Here is a 14,435-nt window from a genome sequence, read left to right on the forward strand (position 1 = left end):
TAAAGTAAATTACCTAATGTAGTGAAAAAATAAAAATAATACACAATGTAAAACATTTTAACTAGATATAACCAAACCCCATATAAAACCCAAAAATCCAGCTAAGTTCAATCAACATAATAACTCAAACTCAGCCACTCACAACATGACACGTAGTGGATAACCGACAAAAAATCTTAACTTTCGCACAACTTGGCTTCTTCAGTTCTTCCTTATATCACTTTGCTACTTTCTTCCTTTACACATTCACTTCACACTCACTCTTTCCATTCTCAGATCCCAAAGTTTCACTCTTTTTCACAATTTTTCCATACCCATAACCCAAAAAACCAATCTTTTTCAGTTCTTGAACTCAAATTTTCACAAATTTAGCATGTAAAGATTCAATTTTTGTGAAAATATGATGTGGGGTGTGCTCAAATTTAGCTCTTTTCATTATTAGATCCCAAAGTTTCACTCTTTTTACCCAAAAAACACAATCTTGATCCATTTTTCAGTTCTTGGACTCAATTTTCCCAAGTTTAGTATGTAAAGATTCAATCTTTATGTGAAAATATGATGTGGGGTGAGCTCAATTTTGGGTGATGAATTGGGGTTTTGAGATGGGTCAGATTTGTTTTGAAGAAATGGGGAAAAGGGTACCAAAAAGGGTTTGGCTTGGATCACAAATAAATATAGTATTACTGGTGGGTGGAAATCACACTTCATCCAGGTTTTGTACTCGTTAATCTGTTTGAATTTCTTGTTTATTTGGCTTAAATCTCCTGTTTTTAATCAAACTTGATTGAAAAGAAATTAGTGCTTTTTAGTACTTGCTGTTGTAGATATTGGAAACTTGGAAAAGACCTTAAAGTTTTGAGCTTTAAAGTAAAGAAAAAATGGATATGAGGGTCTTGAAATGGCAAATTCTACATGGTTCATTAGTGAAAAGATTGATTGTTAAAGGGTTCTTGTTTGTCGCTGTTATGATTGTTGTATCTTTTGTGCAAATGGGCCATATGATTCGAAACACTGAGCCTATGGTGTTGAATTTTGGTGTATGCCCCTTGAACTTTGGTTCCAATGAGTATATGAATATGACCAGGTTCTTTAAACCCGTTTCGGGGTGGGCATTTCCGCTATTTGGGGCGTCTTTGATGAAATTTGACGATGAAAATTTGACCAAGAATGTGTTTAAGGAGTTAATGGAAAAGAGTTTCTTGGATTTGAATGCTAATGCATTGTGTGTTGGGAAGAAATCATCGTCTGCAGCTTTGGAGCTGCGAGAATTGGGACTCTCGAATGCAATTGGTGCTGATGGGCACCCGTATTTCTCTCTTTTATGGAGAAGATTCGTCTACGAGCTCGATCACGAGGATAATTCTTTCGACTTTGTGTTCTCGAGAGATCTTGATAGGGTTACTGTTCCAGCTCTTATGGTGCTTGAGATTGAGCGGGTCCTACGTCCTGGTGGCATCGGTGCTATGCTCATGGGGTCCAGTAGTTTCTACGCGGGCAACTTGATCAAAGGCAACTTAATAAAATCTGCAACCCCAGTTTCGTCATTCTTGAAGAGTTCGGAGGTTGTGCACGTATGTGGGGTTGGCACCTATACTCTAGTGATGTTCAAGAAAAGATCAGAGATTGTTGAATCTCTCGAGCATTCTATATTGCCTGCTAATTGTTCTTCCACCATGAACAATAAGCCGTTCTTGAAGTACCTCGAGCCACTTGTGGAAAGGAAGGTTGAACAGCTGGAGACACAAATTTCGTACTTGCCCAAGTTCATGAACATTTCGTCGAGGAACAAATTGGTGTATATCAATGTTGGTGCCGGTGAATATGTGGAAACAAGTCTTGCGAGAATGTTCAAGCCTAATTATCCGATCCCTCACCACTTTTTCAATGTTTTCGTCATTGATCATAACACCTCTGCCTTATCTTTGTATGTGAAGAATCCCGGTATCAACTTTGTGTACCATCCAGGACTCATTGGGGAGGATATTACTTCGCCATTTGTGGACCCCGATGAACATTTGAGCGCACCGTTAGATCATGAAGGGTTCGACTTTATTCGTTGGTTTAGTGAAACAGTTGAAGATGGAGATTACGTCGTCCTCATGATGAATGCCAGAGCAGCAGAGCTGAAGATTCTTGCAGAACTATTCAAAACCGGATCAATATGCCATGTCGATGAACTGTTTCTTCGCTGCTCAGCTGAAGACTGCAGTAATGCCCTTTGTGGAGATTGCATGAGCCTTTTCAAAACTCTAAGGAAAAGTGGTGTGTTTGCTCATCAGTGGTGGGGGGAGTAGACTTTTGTCAAGAGTCTTGGTGAATTTATGTTGTATTTTCTTCAACTTTTTGCTTTAGTGTCTGTTGGGAATAAATAGAGGGGAGGTTATAGGTTGAAACTGTATTCTTCCTTTTCTCCCCTCTGGAACTGTATTTGATGTCTTGTTTCTGTGTCCATTTGTATGTGAGTTATTTGTCTGTAAGTTCCTCTTTATATCTATGGAGGAAATATGTGTTATGTGTTTTAAAGACTATGCTTTATTGTGATTGCATCAGGTGGTTGCTAGTTGTGCATTTTGCCACATTTGTTTTGTTTTTGGTTGCTTGGTGGTTAAAATAGCCAATATTCAAGATTGTTTAGAAAATTAAAACGGTGAGACCTAGTGGTTCTAGGTTCAAATCCTAGCAAAGGTAAAAAGTACTAGGTAATTTTTTCTCATCTGTCCAAGCATTGGTGGACAGAGTTCCTCGGTGCCCATACTGGTGGGACATATCAAGTACCTCATCAAATTAGTCGAGATGCGCGCAAGCTGATCAGATATCATGGTTATCAAACAAAATGTAGACACAACATCTTGACCCTACCAGCATATAGGTCATTTCCTATTCTGATCATGTCATGTGCTCAGCTTGTTTTGATGGCATCAATTCCCAGTTGAAATACCCATGTATGGAGTAGTCAAATAGGCACAGTGAATGAAGATGTGATAAAGAATTTATCCGAGTTCTGAAAAAAGAAGAAGATGAGTGCTACAAAATTAAAGGACCTCTTTTTGCATTATGCTATTCTTTTGGGTGGCGTGGAGGAAAATGTATGTTCGGAGGATAAAGTAGATAGATTCTACTTGAACAAACCAGGGACATCACTACTCACTATTATTAGATTATAACAGCCTTTGGCACAAATGAATCAATTTCAGCAATAATGCCGAAGGAAAGGATAAATTACTTTTCAAGTGTGAACCATTGCTTTTGATACACTTGAGGAAAAAGAAAAGCCATTGATGACTTTGTAATAAAACAAATCTTTAGAAACAAATTGAAACGATTAACCCCTTGACTAATACAATCAATCAACTACTACTACTTAATGTGAACCAAGATTTTTACCGAGAAAATTCAAAAAGAAATTAACCTATATACACTATGTAATTTTCAGATGAAGGGGTGTCAATTGACTCTCTTTTGACAAAGGTGGCTCTACCACTAGTGTGAGGTGTGACCAAGTGGTAAGGCAACAGATTTGCGTCGCGCTATTTGAGGAGGATAAAGTGAATCACTATTTCTTATGTTTGTATCAACTTGGGACTGACAAGCAAACGTTTCATTCTTATGTTTACATAAACTTGGGACTGCAAGGATTCCTTTTTGCAAATCTTTTGCTTATGCTTTGCACCCAAAGAAAGAGCAAACTCATCTTCAGTAATTTCTTTGAGAACTGATAGTAGAATATGGAATAATGTACTACTACTAATAGAGTTGGTTTGTGAGACATGGAGCAACTACAACTATGATCCACATCTCTCACTCAAATCTTTGGGCCAAGAACAATAACCCCAAAGGGACATTTGCACCTATTTTGTGTTGGTCTTTAGTTTTTTTTTACCATAAGGCAAACAAATTTTTCGCGGCGCATAAGTTTATATTTTTGCATCATACTATTCCACAAGTTATGCCCCACTCTTTAAAAAACTTATGCTCCGCTAGGCATAAGTTCGACTTTGAAGGACAAAAATTAAAGACAAGCCCATTTGAAGGCCAAAACCGTGCAATTTCTTCAACCCCAAATGGAGTCTTAAAGTATTTGGCCCAACAATATATGGCCCAACCTACTCCAAGGTGGAGCTGGGGAGATATTATGAGTTAGATTAGAGTTCTGTATTTTCCAATCCTAAATCCTAAAGTATGCATCATTTTTTATTTGCATCTTATTTAGTAATTATTCAACATTTCGCATATGCATTAATTTTTTGATTTGCACCTTGTCTATTATTGTTTCAAAAAATTGCGCAGATTGCCCTTCTTTTGAGGTGGCCTTTAAATATTGCCCCTCATATTTGTGGTCTTTTAGTTTTGCCTTTCGCTTGAAAAATGGCCTTATACCTGAGGTTCTGGGTTCGAACCCCCGCTCAGGCATAAATTAAAAAAAGAATCGCAAGGCAAGGCTTGGGTCGCGTCAAGGAATAACCAAAGTTATGCCGGACCGGGCATATTTATGCCTGATGGACAAACTTTTAGTTAAGCCTTAACTAAAATTCTGCCCATAAGGCAGAACTTTTCCTTAAGACATAGTTTAATTATGCCTTATGGGCAGACTTTTAGTTAAGGCATAACTTTTCCTTAAGATATAGACTTTGCATTATAAGGCAAACTTTTAGTTATGCATTAAGGAAAAGTTCCGCCTTATGGGGCATACTTTTAGTTATGCCTTATGGGGTAGACTTTTAGTTAAGACATAATTAAAAGTATGCCCCTAAGGCGGAACTTTTCCTTAAGGCATAAACTTTGCCTTATAAGGCAGAACTTATAGTTATCGGGTCCGGCATAACTTTAGTTATTCCTTAAGAAGTGTATGCCAGGTCCCGTATACATGCGACCCAAGCCTTGCTTTGTGATTATTTTTTTTAGTTTATGCCTGAACAGGGGTTCGAACCCAGAACCTCATGATTTCTACGTGACGCTCAAGATTGCAACGCAAGACCAACATTTTGAGGGACAAAAACCAAAGACCATCCCAAAGGAAGGGCAATGCGGATTGCCCTTATTGTCTTATGATTTTTCACTACTGTAGGTACAATCTTCTTTTTTAAGGAATTTTCTAAACATTGTAGATATGCATTAATTATTTCGCATTCGCATATTTATTTACTGATGACTTAATATGACGTACCTACAATATCAAATAAAAATTATTTTTAAAAAATTGACATGTTTTTTAGTTTGGACCAACTTGTCATGCATCCCATATTTATAGACAAAATTAGCCCAATTCCAAGATGGGCTAACTTGTGTTGTACTTAAATTGACCCGTCATAAAAACATGCCAGTCCAATCCGCCTAAATTTGAATTTGCTGGACAACATGAACTGATATATAATTTAGTCAATAGCAGTCTTAAAAAAAAAGAAAGTAAACTAACAGTTTAAAATTAAAAATTAAATCAAATTTAAATTTCTTTAGCATATGAATTTGAATTCTTGAAATCGTGAGTTGTTCAACTTAAACTAAAATCTTTGAAATGCTTCTAGACAAAGCAATGTTTTCAAAATGGTGAAAATCATTTTCACCCCTCAACTTTGCTTAAAAATAAAACTTTCCCCTCAACTTTGAACAATTGACATTCTCCCCCTTTATCTAATGCAATGAATATTTCACCCTTGTTTTTTTTTTTTCAATCCTCCATTTATGTAATACATTTTTATATTATACATAATATTTATCTTTTTAATCTAGACTAGATATTTATAGATTCTTATTTAAGTTCATTAACATTATAAGTAGAATAATACTATTATGAATTTGTGACAAAATCTAATGCTATTTTCTTGTGATTGTTATTTCAATACTATATGCAGTAAATATGTATATATGTATGTACATGCATGTCTGTATATAAATAAACAAGTGGTTGTCACTAATGGAATATTTCTTAAATTATAATAAAATTCATTTACAGTATAAATAAGTCATTTTAAAAAAAATTGCCTCTATTTTTTAATTGTTTTGTACTACCTACATAGAAAGATATTTATAAAGTTATTACGACCTGTAATTTACACTTGTATAAATAAATATTAAAGTTTGATTATTTTTAATAAAATTAATTTTTTATTTACTCTGCTAATTTATTTTATTATAGAACATTATTAACTTATATGCTCAATTAGTATTTCTCACTTTTTCTTCGCCTAAAAGATAATATTTATTTTTTATAAGAAATTTGTTACATAAATTTAAAAAAATGATAAATATCATGATTTTAAAGAAGTAAAAAAAGAAGACAAAAGTTGATAATCTAAGGGTAAAATAGGCATTTAAAAAAGTCAATTAGGATAAAGGGGGGAGAATATCTATTATTCAAAGTTGGGGGGAGAATGGGATAGGAAGTAAAAGATGAGTTCTCTAGAATGAGAGCTTCTCTCAGCTAAGGCTGGATGGCAAGGAAATCAAAGGCTAGAGGGGGAGGGCAAGGAAAGAGAATGGGAGTTCCTCAATCAGAAGATGCGAAGAAGACGATAAGTGTAAATGTGTTGCGGGGGTTTTACCCTTAAATGCGAAACAAGTGGCTACGCGCCACCACCACTACTCGATAGCCCTTCTTTGTGCGATCGCGGGTGTCAGAGGGTGCATCCTGGGCAGATCAAGCCGAATTGGAAGAGCAAAGTGGTGGGGTATCAAGTAAAACTCTAAACCTAGGGTCACCAGTGAGATCGTGGAGTAATGTTGTGGGAAACACGTCTTGATCTTTGGGTGTGATCGATAGCGAGAGGAATCCCTTTGGGTCCCGATGTTAAAATAACTCTAGAAGATATCAAGGAAGAGGTAGCGTATTGGCACACAGCAGTGGTGTGCTATGTGTCACACCCCAATCTTGATCGGGGTGTGATGGGCACCGACCCGCGTGGAGCGGCGAACCCTAACTCTTACCACGCGAATTTTTTTTTTTTTTTTTTGCGTCAAGTATACTTAATAAAATTACTGAAATATTCTTTTGTTACTCTTAAATCACATAAAACATGAAAGTATATAACTCGTATCATAATACAAAGCGACTCCCGAAACCCGCGGCTACGCTCTGCAAGTCTCTAGCGAAATCGAAAATCACGCACGTGTACTACGACTCGGCTATACTCCGGCCAAATGGAGCTTGCCAACTTGGAACATCTTCTATATTAACCTCGATCCGTGCAGGTGTACACGCGCGGCATGAACGCGACCCCAGAAGAAGAGAGGGTCGGTACGAGCAATATCTTGAGTATGTAAGACATGAACGGTAACAACACGATGAAGAGGCATGGAAGCATATCATGTAAGGAGAGTATTACGACCGATGGAACATATCACGTGTAAAACGGTAACTTTGTGCGAGTAATAACTTTATGGAAACATAACGATCACGGGATAAAGGAGTAACTTGTACATGTGAATGCCGGCTCGGGGCGGAGAGCCGTACACCCGGCTTACCACTTTTTCGAACACGGTGCTTTTATTTTTTATTGTACATAGAAAACGAGATACTTTTCGGAAAACGGTACTATTTACTCACGATTCTGACGCCGATTTCATCGGCTCTCCCGCCCACTCCCCACGTTGTCCCAAGTATATCATATTATATATATATATTGCATAAACAGACGCCGCGTACGGCTCTCCCATAAATCCGCGTCCGGGATGATAAGCAGTGAATCGAGTGGACACGGTTATACCCTCCCCATTCCCCGCATATACGGTACACACATTTACATTTATCAATATCGGGTATTATATACATTATCATATAAACGACGTGCATGGAGCCCAAGAAAGTCATGTGTCTATCGGAGTGACGTAAGGTCGGTAACCTCCGATTACATTATGGATTGACGGGATCGCTTTGTCTCGCCTTGAAGGAACGAGTACTTTAAGGCGAGACTATCAATGAAAAGCATCATGAACGGCGTAGAATAGGGTCACGAGGACGGTATTTCGGGTACTTTGGAATCTTAGGAAAACGATCATCATACTTTTCTCATCTCTAGCATCATCATTATCATCATAGAACCATAATCGTCGTTTTTTGTCATTAAGGCGTTCAATATTGTAAAACTTGGTTTTTGAAGAAAAATGGGTATTTTGGAAAACACTTGTAAACTTTTAGGGAGGAAAAAAATCATGCATTGGGGTCAAGAGTTTAGTTAAAACAACTATCGTTTCATGGTCGGAATGATAACCAAAAACCTTAAATTGACTATAGTACGGAAATAAGCCTAATGGAACAATAAGAGGGAATTCGGGAATAGTGGGCCCACCTCGGATCAAATGAGGCGGCGTACACAATTTACGTATAATACGTTTCATGACAAGACTTGTGAGAGTTTTAAGGTAAACGGATCCTATTTATGCAAGTTCTAGGTGTTTAGACCTTTCTTTCAACCATTCATGGACATTTGCTTCAATCTTACTGAATGAATAGTAACTAATTTTCAATCTCGGATTTCTTAGAAAGGGATTGTCCCCGAGGCCCGTGTTCAAGCCTACTACACCTAAGACATGCCAAAGAAGGAAAGTGAAGTCTTACATTGCTCCTTACTGCTACTCCAAATCCAAGTTGCAAATTCGCCAAAATCTACAAATTGGTCATATTTACCAAACCTTAGTTAGGGCATCCATGAGTTGATTCTTCAAAATAACACTTTGTCTGCCGAAATTTTGGCAGCATTTCCCCTGTAAATACACCATCCCGAGAATATGGCTCGGCCTAATTCAACAATAACAACCCGAGAATGGAACTCGGCCACAATATGAACAACAATGCCAACAATCCATAGGTAATTCAAAACACATTCTAACATTTCATTCATATTCAATTAACTACGTACTTTCCAACCAACACTATTGATCATGCATTCAAGTATTATTCCGAAGCCATTTAAACACGATTTACAAGCATTCCAAGTAATCTATACAATATTCAAAACACTCCAAACCATATGCCACTTTACCCGAACTACCAACTTCCATAAAAACAACAATAATATGTTTCTTTCTTCCAAATTCATATACTACGTCAACAATCCATACGTCTTCAACAATATTTTCATAAACTCACAAAGTTACATTAAAATCATATCAATCCTCCAAAACAGCCCAACACTACAAATTCAACATGAGTCATCAAACATTCATTTTTCTCATCAAATTCATAACGACGACAATCCAAAATCCTAAATAACATTGATTTATTCCTCACATACCAAGCCCCCTATTCAGGCCACTCCACCACATATAACATTCCATGAGTTTCCTTCACTTCCTACACACTACAACAACACATAAACATGTTGAATACAATTAATTCATCACCCTAACACAACTTCTATCTACCCACGGCCAAACACAAACCACACGACCACAACTTCAACAATTTCAATTTCATGGTTTCCTTTGTTTCTACATAACACAACATGTACCAATCATCCATAAACACAAAAGAAGACTAACCTCACCTTTTCCTTTCAACTTCTCCTCTTGGCTAGCTTGATGAACCACAGCAACAAATGGTTTTCTTGTTCCAACAACTCTTCCACGTCGACGAGGGCCTTCTAATTAGTAGAGGAGCAAGTAGAAAATAATTCTCCATGATCATCCCATGGGGCTGGTTCGGCCAGCCCCTTGTTAGCCGATCCTCTTTTTTTTTTTTTTCTTTTTCTCTTCTTGAATTTTCTTGAATTCTAAGGTGATGACCTACACATATATATATACATAAGTGGCACATGACCATGCACATGCCTCTTTGTCTTCCAAATTTTTCTAGAATTTTCTTCTTTTTTTCTTCAAATTAAAAGATGACTAATTTAGTTGGGCTTGGTCATCTTTGGTCCATAATCCAAATTGGGCTTAGTCATGCTTGCCCATTCATACATATATTTAGCCCACAAATATATATTATACACTTGTGCCATTTCATGAAATTATTTCCCCCACTTTTAGCCTCCAAATCTTTCTTATTCCAAATTTATCCTTAACGCTCCATTCCAATACAAAGGATGAATAAACAACTTACGCATTCTAAGAAAAATTTTAACCTTGTCCTTAGCTTCCCGACATTAACTCGGAATATTCAAATGCACAAAACGCGAGGTGTAACACTATGTGCTGGTATCTAACCCTCCCTTGAATGTCATTGAAGGGTATTTCAGGAGAATTTGGCGTACATTGGGTATTGATAAAATTGCACAAGTCAATCGAGGAGTTTTTCTGGTGCAATTTGATGACAGTGCTGGGAGAGATAAGGCAGTGGAAGATGGAACCCAAACATTTGACAAAAAACCAGTTATGGTTAAGGCATGGCAACCTGATGTTGCAATGAGCAAAGTCCAGGTAGAGAGGGTACCGATATGGATCCGATTGTATGGGCTAGATCTGAAGTATTGGGGTACCAAGGCGCTGACCAAAATAGCAAGTCTAGTGGGGAAACTGTTACGCCTCGAAAAACTTTTCGTTAACCTACAGTGAATAGACTAATGAAGGGCATGACGTATTCGATGTTTTGATAAGTAAGAAATAGCCTTTAATGGTCCTAATTAAGATTTCCAAAGACATTCGAGGTAAGAGAAGAAAGTTGCTAAGGAAAGCGAGTCATATGTTGTGTGTCGGGCAAGAATTACGAGTATCGAGTTAATGATGTTTTAATGATGCTTTGGGAAAGAGTTATAACGTCCCTTAGATTGATGTTGAAGTGTTGAACAAGTGTTAAGAAGACCTCTAGAAGGTTCCATATATTTCATCCACAAGAAAACAAAGGAAATCAAAGATCAATATCAAGAATTCAAGTGAATCAAGAGTGTGAAACCCCTTTAAAGTCATCTAAACCAAGAAATCCCAAGAGAAGTGAATTAGGGTTTTTGGTGTAAGAAGGGAATCTCCACTCAAGGCTTGTTCCTACAATATCTAAGGTAAGTTTTATGGTATTTTCATGATGTTTGAAGTATTGAAAAGTTGAAACACTTGGATAGCAAGTGGGTCATAAATGTGGGAATAGTGTCATTGTTGAGTAGTAGTTGGAATGAATCATGAAAACGGATATGTTATGATTGTAAGTAGGTTATGAATGACATGTAGAACATGGAATGAGTATTATATGTGAAAAAACATGATAGTGAACAATGACCATGATTATGGAGAATTTGAAGTGAAATTGTGAAACGTGGATAATGCAAATGAATGATGATTGTTGTTTATGATATTGTGATTGTTGTTGTGAATGTTTGGGAGTTGATATGGAATATGGAGGAAGTTGTGTAAACAGAGGAAATGCTACCCAAATTTCTCTAGCTTTAGTAAGCACGTCTTTATAATTGTTTAGCTAATGTCGATACGAATTCTCTTGAAGGTAGAACGTGTGCGTTAAAGGAGATCACGCAAGCAATAGAATAGTTAAACGACAAAGGTATGTGAGGCTAGTCCTTTCTTTCTAAGGCACGAATCTTATGGCATGAACTTCCTTCTTCTTCACGAATTTTCTATCTTCAAGAAAACTAAGAGTCCTTGTTCATGAATAGCCATACGACATAAGAGATACACTATGAGTAAGATAATGATAATGATAAGCTTAAGTCTAAAGATGCTATAGTCCATGATATGATGTTCCTATAGAGCTAATGATGCTACCTATAATCTATTGATGTTGATCATTACATACACTCACCTTATGCTAGTTCCTTCAAGGTGAGGCAGAATGTTTATGAATGCTCCATAATGAAATCGGGGGTTCACGACCTTATGTCACCCCGATAAAGTTTAACTGTCCTCGAGTTTCCATGCATGCATTATGATGAGCTATATGATAAGTATATTATGATGAGCATATTATGATGAGCATATGATGATGATGTTACACCGCGCCTATAAGTAGGGCGATCCGCTAAGGCGGGCGACTATCACCATGCCGTATGGCGTAGGCGGTGCACACCAGTGGGCGGCATGAGATGGTACCCGGACGCGGGAGGCACGGGCGCGGGCTAATGCTATTGATTATCACACCGCCTATATGGTCGGGCGCTTATACCTTTATGCATACATAATATGATGTTGATTATGAAAAGCTTGACATGCATTATTTCTTTTATGATTCGGTCGATTCTGATTGCTCTCGTTTGATGCCTTCTCATTTCATTTTGTGTTTCATTATTGTTGATGCCTTACATACTCGGTACAATGTTCGTACTAACGTCCGTTTCTTTGGACGGCCGTGTTCATGCCCCACGGTAGACGGGGAGGCGATCCGGACTCGTAGGAGCTATTAGGCGGTTTGAGAGTACTCGTTTTCGAGGTGCCATTGATTATTCTTTTTGGTACATATGTATATATTCATGTTTGGGCATGACGGGGGTCTGTCCGTCCATATGTCTAGTATATAGATATATATATATATATGGTCTCATATCTCATCATATGTATATATATATATATATATATATACTATTTTGATAGCCAAAGGACTTATGTGTATAAAGTAAATGTCTCAAATGAAATAGTATTTCTATGATTATGAGCATAAGAGTATGAATAAAAGCAGATGAGTAATAGAATGAGTGGTGCTCGGTGGTTAGCCCCAGGTGCCCGTCATGGCCCCAGTCGGGTCGTGACAGAAACCACTGAAAGCGGACAGCGCTACGACTATGAGGGAGCGATTGGTATATGCTAGAGTAATGGTGGAGGTCCCTTTGAACCAAAAATACCCGGAATTTGTTATGTTTGAGAATGAAAAGAGGTGTATTGTTGAGCAAGAGATTTACTATGAGTGGAAGCCAATATTATGTGAGCACTGTAAGATCTACGGGCATGATAAACAAAATTTTCGGAAGCTACAGGAAAGTACGGTATCAAACAAGGATGAGCTTACGAATGTGGACCAATAACAGGGTATGGGCAACAACAACCACCCAGCAGCTACAAAGGACAAAGAGAAGGGGAAAACTAAAGAAGCAGGGGCTATAGTACACAAGGGAATACATCAGACCGCTAAGAAAAGCTATAAACCGAAGGAGACAGAAGGGACGAGCAATTCATTTGCTCCTCTAGGTGGAAATCTTGGTGCGAAGGACCAAGAGATGCCACGAATCATTGAGTCTCGGCAGCAGCTCTCAAGTCCAAGCAGGGACACAAGGGAAGTTGATGGTACTGACACGAATACTAAGAAGGGGAGACAGAGGGGAATTAGTCTAGATAAAGGGAGGGGGTAGTGCCAATCCCCCCTCCCCATGGATAGGATCGGATTCTGGAACACCAGGGGCTTGAATAGACTAGATAAATAGAAGGATATGAACCTGTTTATGCATAATGCCAATGTTGGTCTATTTGGGCTCCTGGGGGCTAAGGTTAAGAGACAAACAGCCCAGAGGGCTGCTCTTAACTTGTGTAATGGATGGGCGTTTAGTACAAATTTATCCCACCACCCTGGGGGGAGAATTTGGTTAGTGTGGAAACCAATGCTATATAATGTCAACATAGTGTTAGTGTCATCCCAACTAATACATTGTGAAATGGGACATAGAGGTACGAATCATACATTTTGGTTTACTATAGTGTATGGGTTCAACGATCAAGTGCTAAGGAGAGAATTATGGCAACAAATTGAAGGGATCCATGGAACGGTGAGTGGAGCATGGGCTATCATGGGGGACTTCAATTGTGTACTTAATAGAGAAGAAAGGGTGGGCAGTCCGATGACTTTGGCCGAAGTAAGGGAATTTAAACAGTGTGTGGGGAAATGTTCGTTCCACGACCTCAAATCGTCTGGGGCATTCTACACTTGGAATAACAAACATCGGGATGCAACTAGAGTATATAGTAAGATTGACAGAGTCTTGGTAAATTCACAATGGATTACCAACTTACCTGCCTCCGAAGTACAGTTTAGTAATGAAGGACATCATGGGGGAAAAAGATTTCGATACTATAATATGTGGAGGTTGGCTGACAACTTCAAGGAAATAGTGAAAAGGGATTGGGAGAGGAATATATCAGGCACATATATGTTTAAACTGGTTGGGAAGTTGAACAGATTAAAAGCACCACTTCGGGCATTACATAGTGACAAATTTAGCAATGTGGAGCAGAATGCAGAAAGGGCTCGAAGGGCACTTGACGTCTGCCAATCAGACTTGCAAAATAATCCCACAAACGTGAACTTAATGGCTAATGAGAGGAGACTGGCTGAGGATTACCAGACATGGAAAGTGGCAAGGGGACAATATCTACAACAAAAATGCAAGGTACATTGGTTAAAGGTCAGGGATCATAATACCAAGTTACTTTCATAGTATGCTAAAGGCTAGGAGGAACAATAACAAGATCTTCACCATCCGGGACTCATCTAATAATACATTGACCGATATGAATGACATAGCCAATGCTTTTGTGAAATTTTACACCGACCTGCTGGAGCACCGAACCCATAG

General features: G+C 38.1%; 2 protein-coding genes across 2 annotated transcripts; both read left to right on the forward strand.

Moving 5' to 3' along the window:
* Positions 1-231: 231 nt before the first annotated feature.
* On the forward strand, positions 232-2,546 carry LOC132065329 (uncharacterized). Its single transcript, XM_059458664.1, has one exon. The coding sequence runs from the start codon at positions 879-881 to the stop codon at positions 2,292-2,294; it is 1,416 nt and encodes a 471-aa protein (XP_059314647.1). The 5' UTR covers positions 232-878; the 3' UTR covers positions 2,295-2,546.
* Positions 2,547-13,295: 10,749 nt separating this feature from the next.
* Positions 13,296-14,297, forward strand: LOC132062254 (uncharacterized). Its single transcript, XM_059454860.1, has one exon. It carries the CDS (start codon positions 13,296-13,298, stop codon positions 14,295-14,297), a length of 1,002 nt encoding a protein of 333 aa, XP_059310843.1.
* The last annotated feature ends 138 nt before the right edge of the window (positions 14,298-14,435 follow it).

Source organism: Lycium ferocissimum, chromosome 7, assembly GCF_029784015.1.
Source record: "Lycium ferocissimum isolate CSIRO_LF1 chromosome 7, AGI_CSIRO_Lferr_CH_V1, whole genome shotgun sequence".
Taxonomy (NCBI): domain Eukaryota; kingdom Viridiplantae; phylum Streptophyta; class Magnoliopsida; order Solanales; family Solanaceae; genus Lycium; species Lycium ferocissimum.

Bases quoted from the DNA above. Each gene is read 5' to 3' on its own strand.
- LOC132065329 (XM_059458664.1), top strand. From the start codon at position 879: ATGGATATGAGGGTCTTGAAATGGCAAATTCTACATGGTTCATTAGTG.
- LOC132062254 (XM_059454860.1), top strand. From the start codon at position 13,296: ATGAACCTGTTTATGCATAATGCCAATGTTGGTCTATTTGGGCTCCTG.